This window comes from Bufo gargarizans, chromosome 2 (assembly GCF_014858855.1).
Source record: "Bufo gargarizans isolate SCDJY-AF-19 chromosome 2, ASM1485885v1, whole genome shotgun sequence".
Classification (NCBI taxonomy): domain Eukaryota; kingdom Metazoa; phylum Chordata; class Amphibia; order Anura; family Bufonidae; genus Bufo; species Bufo gargarizans.
Window position 1 is genome coordinate 269,377,903 of NC_058081.1, and position 11,375 is coordinate 269,389,277.

Consider the following 11,375-nt stretch of genomic DNA (forward strand, 5'->3'; position numbering starts at 1 on the left):
GGTAGGTGAGTTCCTACACAGGAATACCTAGTGTTCTAACTCACTCTATAGGACCCTGATAATAATGTCAGGACTGATACAACCTGTTCCTCCAACAACACAGATGTCATTTGATCCAAACGTAAAACATGTCAGATCAAACAACGTGTTGCCAGTCTTACCGATCTCCTGCCACCTGTCGCGGAAACGTCCATGACAGTAACCCCCTTCTACAGGTGACCTCCGGGCACCCAGGACCAACCTTATCTGGATGAGACCTGTAAGAGACTTTCACCAAACAACTGGCATTCATGTCAGATGCCGGTACCCACATCCTCTCCTCTGGTCCATAACCCTTGCAGAGAACAAGATAATGAAGAGATCTACGGAGAACTCGAAAGTCAATAATCTTGGCAATCTGGAATTCCAAACTGCCGTACACCATGACAGGAGCGGGTGGCAAGGTGGACGACTCCAAAGGTTCAACATATCTCTTCAACAAATATTTGTGAAACACATTAGCCTGAGGAAGTTCAAGACAAAAAGCTACAGGATTAATAATGGCAGCGATCTTATATGGACCAATAAATCTTGGACCCAACTTCCAAGAAGGAACCTTCAACTTAATATTTCTTGTGGACAGCCACACAAAATCACCCACACTTAGGTCCGGACCATTCATACGTTTCCTGTCAGCCACACGTTTATAATTGTTGCCCATATTCATCAAGTTATTTTGAATTTTCCACCATATAGAAGACAATGATGAGGAAAAACGTTCCTCCTCAGGGATAACCAAAGTATCCGAACAAGAGAATGTGATAAATTGCGGGTGAAACCCAAATGCCCCAAAAAATGGCGACTTACCAATGGACTCCTGTCCACGATTGTTTATGGCCAACTCTGCCAAAGGCAAAAAACGAGGACCATTCTAAGTAAGTCTACAGACTCTGATTAGTGCGCTCCGTCTGTCCATTCGTCTCAGGATGAAAAGAAAAAGAAAAAGACAATTGTACCCCCAGCCAAGTACAGAACGCCTTCCAGAATCTGGACACAAACTGAGTCCCACGATCCGAGACCACGTCAGAGGGAATGCCATGAAGTTTCACAATGTTGTCAACAAACACTTGTGCAAGTGTTTTAGCATTAGGTAGGCCAGGCAATGCTTTAAAGTGCACCATTTTACTAAAACGATCAAGTACCACCAGAATAACTGTCTTTCCAGACGCATTAGGCTAATCAATAATAAAATCCATAGTCAAGTGAGTCCATGGTCTGTAAAGTATGGGCAACAGAAGTAGAGATCCAGAAGGTCGAGCATGTGTCATCTTTGTGCGTGCACAGATACTACAGGCCGACACATAGTCCTCAACACACTTACGCAACCCCGGCCACCAGAATCTACGAGAGATGAAGTCGACAGTGGATCTACTCCCAGGGTGTCCCGTAAGAACCGTACAGTGATGTTCTTCAAAAAACCTTATGACGCAATTCTAATGGAACAAACAATTTCCCAGAGGGGCAAGAGTCCAGTGCACCTCCCTGAGCCTCTAACACCTTCACCTCTAGGTCAGGGTATAGAGCGGATATCACCACCGCCTACGACAGTATCAGACTCGGATTTTCAAAATCACCACCTACTGGAAAATTACATGACAAGGCTTATGCCTTGAGGTTCTTAACCCCAGGACGATAAGTGACAATGAAATTGAATCTGGTGAAAAACAAAGACCATCTGGCCTGCCACAGTTTCAGTCGTTTAGCAGACTCGAGGTAAGCCAGATTTTTGCGATCTGTGAACACAGATGAATCGCCCCTTCCAAGCAAAGAACAATGCACATGGGCGCAATTTACCAGATGACAGGCCCTGCGATAAGACTGCTCCTACCCCCACATCAGATTGCGTCAACTTCCGCAATTAAAGGTTTTGATACATATGGCTGCACCAAAATAGGGGCAGAAGTGAAGCACTCCCTAACCGCAGAAAAAGCTTGCAACGCCAAATCACACCACACTAAAACATCCGTCCCTTTCTTTGTCATGTCAGTTAAGGGTTTCACCACTGTCGAATAGTTCTGAATAAATTTTCGGTAATAGTTGGTGAACCCCAAAACCCGCCCAAGAATTGCACCTCATGTACAGCAAAAACACACTTCTCTAATTTTGCATGCAATTTATTATCTCTTAAGATCTTTAACACCTGTCTAACGTGATCCTGATGAGTTTCCACATCTGGAGAATAAATTAGTATGTCATCCAAAAACACGACAACAAACCTCCTAACCACACGAGCATTGGTCAACCCAAAAGGCATGACCAAGTTCTCAAAGTGACTCTCTGGGGTATTAAAAGCCATCTTCCATTCATCCCCTTCCTTGATCCTGACCAGATTATATGCCCCCCTTAAATCCAGCTTGGAAAACACCTTGGCATCAACAATCTGGTTAAACAAATCAGGAATCAAAGGAAGGGGGGTAAGGATCACGGACAGTAATCTGATTGAGCTCACGGAAATCCAGACATGGCATAAGAGTTCTGTCCTTTTTTTTTTAACAAAGAAAAAGTCCTTTAGCCAAACTCTCGGTTATATACTCTCTCATGGCCGTTCTTTCGAGTCCAGAAAGGTTATACAACCTAGATTTGGGCAATTTAGCTCAGTGAAAAAGGTTAATAGGACAATCATATTCCCAATCCGGAGGTAAATCCTGGCATCCACTTTCAGAAAATACATCGGCAAAAGATATAAAAGAGGTTAATGTTTTAGTGGTTAAAGCAGAAAGATGTATTCAGACAATTGTCAATGCAATAATCGCCCCAATCCAGAATCTGTCTAGCTTGCATATTGATGGTTGGATTGTGCTTCCTTAACCACAGTAAACCCAGAACCAACGGAGCAGGGAGACACTCCAACACAAAACACGAGATTAGTTCCTGATGAAAATCACCCACTCTTAATCAGATGTCATGCACCATCTGAGATAAACACTTCTAAGTTAGAGGTGCAGAATCAATAGCGAAAATGGAAAAAAAATTCTCTAATGCACTTGGAGACAACCCGTGCATGTGGATGAACTGAGCATCAATCAGGTTCATCCCTGCCCCACTGTCGATAAACACCTCAATCACTACAGTCTTGGACTCTAGCGCCACCTCGGCAGTCAGGAGAAATTGGGTACTACCAATCAAAGACAAATGCAAGTTCTCTGACTCTCCTCATCCCTCCAAAAGTCAGATGGGAATTAGACATCCCCTTTTTCTTTTTGACGCTGAATGCATGGACATACATCAATAAAATGTCCCTTTTGTCCGCAGAATAAAACACACTCCCTTCCTACGACTAATGTGCTTAAAAGCAGATCCAGAAGTAGCTCCCACTAATTGCATGGGTTCGTCCCGGACATAAACCCAGGAGTATCTTCACCCAAAGTGTCAGAGGAAGACGATACGTTATGTGATAGTATGTCCTGAGAGTGGGGGCCCTTAGATTTCTCTCTCAGGTGTCTATCAATGCATACTGCAAGAGACATAGCGGCTTCCAGAGACTCAGGATTCTAATGAAAGGCCAAAAGCGTCCTTCGGTCTCTCTGATAATCCCTGACAAAACTGACTATGGAGAGCGGGATCGTTCCACTCAGTATCCTTTGCCCACCTCCTAGACTATAGATCTCAGCAGAACGCTCTCCCTGAAGAAGGCCACATAGCTTGGTCTCGGCCAGGGCGGTCCAATCCAGGTCATCATAGATGAGACCCAGAGCTTTGAAAAATTAATCCACCGACCGGGGAGACTGACATCCGGTCGGCAAAGAAAAAGCACATGGCTGGGCGTCCCCTTTAAGCAACAAAATAACCACGCCAACTCTCTGAATCTCATCCCCAGATGAGTGCGGACGTAGCCTAAAATACAATTTGCACTCCTCCCTAAACAAGCTATCCACAACTCCAACAGAAGCTATAAACCGCATAGCATAGTGGGAGAAACAAAAATAAATAGAGAAGGTTAAATGACCATAATAGCCACACCTGGGGAAAGAAGGTGTGACAAGCACCAGAAACAACACAGACGTCATTTGATCCAAGCGGAAAACATGTCAGATCATACCACGTGTTGCCAGTCTCACTGATCTCCTGCCACCCGTGACAATTATATTGAATGGTCTAAAGAAGAGATCAGTGCGATCCCATAACACATTACTAGTTTAATCTATCAACAGTGTGCTAAATGTACATTGTTCAAATCCATCTCTGTTGACAGTGTCAAAGAACAAGATACTACAATTTCTTTTGTAGAATAGAATAGTTTTGACTATTCTATGCTGCTGCTGAGGTTAAAAACACTTAATACCTAATATCTAAAATGCTTTATATTGTGAGCCCCAATGGGGGCAGGGACCGATGACAATCTTTGTACAGCACTGCAGAAAAGAAAAGTGCTATATAAAAGGATAGAGTAAATGGTGGCAATATCTACTTTGGCAATGCATGTGGAAAATTATGTTATAATGACAATCCTGGCATTGACATGACTAACATTACATCATATTATATTACCATCTCAAACCTTCCCAGTTTTGTTTGCTCCTGCAGTATAGACCATAAGTTATCCATTTGTTCCCATGTAAATTCAAGAATGGAGTCCATCCAGCAAGGATTCTAAAAAAACGACAACATATACATTAATATTAATGAACGGAAACATATTTAGAAACGGTTTCCCTTTTTCCATCTCCAGGTTCCAACTTTTAAAGAATTTCATCCGTATGTCCTAACCATATTCATTAGTTCTGTTCCTCTCAAGAATACATCACCTACAAGTTCTAAATGCAGACAGACAATTGCAATGCCATGTAGACGTGACAGAAACAAGAAGACATGATTTTTTTCAATTTTCTAATGAATACATATTATAAATTGACTCCTAAAACATGACAATAGATCAGCTTCAACTAAAGACTTGTGGAATAGAATGCAAAATGGAGTAAAAATCTGATAAAACACTTAGCACAAACATTTGTAAAACACACCAGTAAATGGTAAAATCATCTACAAAAAAAGTTAAAAGTTAAGTTAATCGGGATAAAACATTGTCCAAAATAGATTAATGAAGTAGTATTTTAAAGAAAAGATATGTAAAAACAAACCCTTAACATAAAGACTTACTTTCAGAGAAAGACAATTTTGTACTTTTTCTATTGCTTCTAAAATACCAGATGAGTGGTTGCGTAATAAAAAGTTAAATATATCTTCTAATATGGTTTCCATAGTAGTGTAGCCATCCACACTTAGATCATTCAACATAAGTTGCTCTTTCACCTTGGAAAGAAGACATTGAAATGTTACTAGAATTCACACAATTTGTATGTAGAGAACAAGAGAAGTAAGGTAAGAGGTCTGTAAAAGAAAATCTTTGATGTTAAGCCAACGCCATATATACCACCAGATCTCTCATTTGGGCATGTCATAGTTTTATTCCGGCCGCATCTCGGCATGTTTGCCGCGCTGCCGCCGGAACTTCGGCCCGCCCCCATTATAGTCAATGGGGCCGGAGCGGTAGTCCGGGGGCACGCGTGCTCTAGGGGCAGCACTGATACGACAGGCTGTTCACCCGCCGGAACAGCCTGTCAGAGTTCCTTGCCGCTAGTGTGAAAGTAGCCTTAGCTGGCCAGTCTTAAATGAACACTATACAGAAGGAACACTAAAAGGGTCAACCCTTGACAACACCCTATCTGCTTTCACAGTATAGGGGATGTGTTTGATTGGTGGAAGCCCCAGCGTGTCTGCCACTCAATTCAACTCTATGGGACCGCCAGAGATAGCCAAGTGCTTGTACGCGGCTATCTCTGGCAGCCCCATAGAGTTGAATGGACATGCATGTGTGTCTGACACTTCATTTAACCGGGTGGACCCCAGCCGATCAGACACTTATCTCCTATCCTGTGAATAGGGGATAGGTTGTTGCCATGGGATCATGGAACAACCCCTTTAAAATTTCCAATCTATTGTACCACAAGTAACTTTAATAAATACAGTATTTCAGATATAACGTGTGAATTAAGGTCTTTGAAAATGTCTATAGTGTGTGTGGATATCTACAGTTACAGATTCCAAAATGTGCTGCCAGTGTAGAACACACATTCGGAGTTATATGTATTAAAAGATACATAGCTGCACATTTAGATACGATTGACCTATTCAGCTTAGGATTTACTTTTTGAGGGTCCTGAGTTAGCAAATCTACTATGTGACCTGAGACAGATATATGTGGCAAGCCACAGATGCTGCTGTCATTTCTTTGCAAGTTCCTTGTTTGGATGCACCAGCACCCTCACAGTGATAGAAGCAACAGTTACTTACTTAGTCAGAGACATGCCATGCTTTCTTCATACATGATGGTCATGTATTCTAGAGAGTATGCTGATTGTTAGTGACTGTGAGAGTCCCACACTAGATAATAGTAGCGGTCAAGACTCACCTGCTCCTATATGATTTCAACATGTAGTATAGGACTGCTGGGAAACAAGTGTTACACAAACTTAGGTCCATTAAAAAGACATAATAAAATGTGTCTGTAAGACGGTCAGAATATTATGGGGGTGGTCTATGACCACTGGAAACCCACTCAAGCGTGGCACAGTAATAAAGCACAAAGGTATTGGTTACACACAATATGGTGGAAATCACACACACACACAGTTGTGAGGCAAGGGGCTTGGTGGTTACTAATTTCAATGGAACAGTTTCTATGTGTAGTTTGCAAAATAACCACAAACATAGTTGTCAACAGTAGCAAAGCAGTCTCCATACTCCTCAGGAGGTTGTCACAGGTAGCAGGACAGTCTCTAGACTCCGCAGGCAGTTGCCACTCAGGATTGGTACTCCCTGTACCCCACATACAGGGTACTTGTACTAGGCAGTTGACCCTAGCAACCATACAGACACTTTCTGCACTCACAGTATACTCACTTCCAGTCAGCAGCAGTCTAGAAGAGGTTCATGGAGTAAACAGTGGTTCTCCCCAACTCTGTTTGATCTCAGGGTCTTTATCCTCTCTCAGCAAGCCCAGCTCCAACCACAGATCCTCTTTTCTGTGTACTACAAGCATGTGCACACTGGCTCAGAAGTGATATACAACTAGTGGACTGACCAGGTCCTCAACAGATATAACCCCTGAGAGCCAAGCTAGGTAACTTATTGATGCTAGTATGGTATAGGTACAGTACATCTCAAATACTTTGCCTACACATAAATGTATATTAAGTTTCAAATATAATCCCCTTGTAGAGCGGAGCAGATTGTACAGTACATACTGTGGCCACAGTTCAAAGATACAGTTTTCTAGAAAGGTTTGTAAGTTATCACAAGAAAAACTTAATGAAGACAGGTCTAATAGAATGCCAAAATAATGGTGTAACACCTGAATTTGTGTTGCCAGAGATAGGGGTTTATAAAACAGATGTAGCAGGGGACCAACTGCATAAATCCCACAAAAGTCATACAGGTCATAACTAATTAATTAACTAAATAAACTAAAGTTGCACCTCTCCCCCATAAATCACTGTCTTTAATAATTTAGAATATATCTTGAGATTTGTTCCCATTTCATTGCTTTAGAAGACAATATCTCACAGTAGAAGAGCACAGCGCTGCTCATTTTGGTCTCAGGCTTTTCTTTCACCATCATTCTGGAAACTATTCATGACCAAAATTATTTATTAGATAAATCTGATTCTATTTTTCAGAGTTCAACTAAGCAGTTTTGCAGCTGTGAGAATAAAGAAATTCCACTGGGGCTCATTTCAGATGATTTATATATAAGTGAATCTGAGATCATTTAGTGAGATGGATTTATCTCCCCTTTTTTTAGTAGAATTGTGTTCTCAGCCAAAATACATTTGGAGACATCAACAGCACTGCCGTGTGGCTACTTGAGCCCTATTCCGAGTGCTGTGAGGTGAAGGGGATGCTGACATAATAAAATGCTAAATCCTAATGATGAACATAACTACAAATGAAGACTTCTGAGAAGTCTAGTCTAAGTTTACACTTGTCTAAATATTAGGTTGGTAAATCTTCCCCAATGTATAAGTGTTATGAGACAGTTCAAATGGGAATAATTGCTCTACAATAAGTTTGGGTGAAGCCCTGGCCTAAAGCTTGAATTGACTTGAGTGAATTCAGCTTCGGATTACAAAGATGATTTGTTCAAAAACTTTGTGTTAATGCTGTTTAAAATGTATTGGAGCCAAACTTCGTCTTGCCCGAAGTTGCGTAACACTTTAGTGAATTACTACGGTATCCCTAACTGCGTATTTAAAAACATTTTAAAATAGGAATCTGAAGTGGGCTTTGGTACTGGCTGGTATCTCGGTACCAAAGCCCATTTCGGATTCCTATTTTAAAATGTTTTTAAATACGCAGATAGGAATACCGTAGTAATTCACCGAAGTCTCATGCGGCTTCGGGCAGGACACTTTAATAACTGTACGGAAACAGAATTAACATCTATCTATGATCCGAAGGTCAATTCGCTCAAGCCTACTTTGGGGCCATTATATAATTTAGAAAAATTCGATTTAGACGATTCACCAAACTTCGTCAAGAAATTAAATTTGTTCCGAATTAATTTGTCATGAAGTGCAATAAATCTGGTATACCCATTCCCCTTTGCCTAATCATATGCATCCCACTTTGTGGCTCAATCTCAGTGTGAAGGCTTGGAACTTAAACTGAAGGGAGAGTACAGGGGGAGCCGTGTGCATTATGTTCTAGTACACCCACATTCATACTTAATCTGTTCTGTAGGTACTGTGCCATCAGTATAAGGCCTCATGCACACGACAGTTATTTTTTGCGTCCGCAAAAAAAAAAACGATGCGGCATCCGTTTTTTTGGGAGGATCTGTTTTTTTCCAAAGATCCCTTGTAATAAATGCCTATCCCTGTCCGCAAATGTGAAAAAAAGTAGGACATGCCCTATTTTTTGGGCTGAAAGGAAACACGGACAACGGACGCGGAACACAAACGGATGAACTATTAGCATTTTTTTTGGTGACCCATTGAAATGAATGGGTTCCCATCCTATCCCCCAAAAAATGGAACGGAGGCCAAGAAAAACAAAACGTGTGCATGAGGCCTAAAATGCAGTTGTAATTTATCGCCCTCTACATCACTGTGCAGGGCACCAAGATTGATAACGAATCCCTTCTGTTAGCTGTCAAATTACTGAGCATCATTAAAACAGGTTAATAAAAGCATCAGGTCTAAGGGCACCAAGATTCAAGTCGTCAGCAGCACCAAGATTCAAGTCGTCAGCAGCAGTGGCAGTAACAGTGTGCAACAAGATTCATAGGTAATCCCTTCTGCTAAACAAAAATAAAAGCATACAGCACCCTTCAGTAAAACAAAGAAAACATGCCCCTGCAGGAGCTGTGTCCAAATGGCTCCTTAGTGGAACAAAATAAAGAAATAGAGGCAGAGCCAATAAAGTAGTAGAGAAAAAAAATGTTCTTCTAATGCACGTTGTGGCAGTCCAAACACATGCTTTTTATTCCCCTCTGTTAGTTGTCGAATCACTGTGCGTCAGTATTACAGGCCAATATTAGCGGCAGGTCTAATTTATTACTGTGGACTTAACCGTGCAGTGCCCCAAGATTCAAGTACTGGCACCGTGAGTGGGGAGAGTAGCAGCAGCAGTGGCAGTAATCGTGGCAAAAGTGGCCCTATGTCAGAGTGGGGACAGTGGCAGCAGGAGTGGCAGTAGTGGCTCCATGACAGAGTAAGTAAGGTGACGGTGACAGTGACAGTATTGGCCCCATGACAGAGAGAGGAGCGGGGGCAGCAGCAGTGTCAGTAATGTTGTTGTGTTAACATCACTGTTTATTTTTCCGTTCTTCAGATCCGTCAGGAGAACAGAAAAACTGAAGAAAAAAAAATAATAAAAAAATCCTGTAATCTTGAGCACCTATAACACCTCTTTCCGATGGTCAGTGTGTTTTGCATCAGTATTTGATCAGTATATGTAATCCAAAAACAGAATAAAATGTAATGGAATTATTTGCATTTCATCTGTGTTTTGACCCACTGCTGCTTTTGGTTAACAAATTCTGATCAAATACTGACCATGGGAAAAAGGTCATACGGATGTTCAAAATACAGAGGAGGCTAATAATACAGAGGAGGCCATTTTATATACTAATAATACAGATGGGGCTATTATATATGCTAATAATACAGAGGTGGCTATTATACATACACTAATAATACCGAGGGGACCATTATATATACTAATAATACAGAGGGGGCTATTATATTTACTAATACAGAGGGGCCATTATATATTCTAATAATACAGAGGAGGCCATTATATATACTAATAATACAGGGTGCTATTATATATACACTAATAATACAGAGGGGGCCATTATATATACTAATAAAACAGAGGGGCCATTCTGTTTACTAATAAATACAGAGGGGGCCATTATATATTCTAATAATACAGATGAGGCCATTATATATACTAATAAAACAGAGGGGACCATTATATATACTAATAATACAGAGGGGGCCATTATTTTTACTAATAATCCAGAGGGGGCCATTATGTTTACTACTAACTCAGAGGGGGCCATTATGTTTACTAATAATAACAGAGGGGGCCATTATATATTCTAATAATACAGATGAGGCCATTATATAACTAATAATACAGAGGGGACCATATATATCCTAATAAATACAGATTGGGCCATTATATATAATAAAATAATACACAGGAGTACATTATATATTCTAATAACACAGAGGCTATTATACAGTATTAGCTAATAATACAAAGGGGAAACCTATGTATATTAATAGTACGAGGAGCCATTATATACTAATAATTCAGAGGGGGCCATTATATATTGTAATAATAAAGAGATGGTCATTATATATGCTAATAATACAGATGGGGATCATAATATATACTAATAAATAGAGGGGGCCATTATATATTCTAATAATACAGAGGGGGCTATATACAGTATATACTATAATACAAAGGGGGAACATGTATCTTATTAGTACAGAGGAGCCCCATTAAATACTAATCATACAGAGGGGAGCCATTATATATATTAATAATATAGAGGGGGACATCATATATTCTAATAATACAGAGGGGGCATTTTATATATATATATATATATATATATACACTAATAATACAGATGGGCCATTATATATTGTAATAAGAAAGAGGTGGTCATTATACTGTATATATAGCTAAATTTGCTTATTGGGCCTGACAGTGTCCCTTTAATTACAAGTTACAAGTTCTTAATGTGAGTGTTTAATACACTGCCTGTCCAAAAAAAATCCACCTGAATTTAACTAAGCAAATAGTTATGAGCCTCC

At 40.4% G+C, this 11,375-nt stretch overlaps 1 protein-coding gene across 1 annotated transcript in view; it reads right to left on the minus strand.

Moving 5' to 3' along the window:
* CPED1 (cadherin like and PC-esterase domain containing 1) overlaps positions 1-11,375 on the minus strand; it is a 475,576-nt gene that overhangs the window by 289,642 nt on the left and 174,559 nt on the right. The window contains exons 12-13 of the mRNA XM_044277190.1: positions 5,137-5,289; positions 4,528-4,629 (exon numbers count right to left, since the gene is read on the minus strand). Of these exons, the coding sequence (XP_044133125.1) occupies positions 4,528-4,629; positions 5,137-5,289 (255 nt within the window). The remainder of the gene's footprint in view (positions 1-4,527; positions 4,630-5,136; positions 5,290-11,375) is intronic.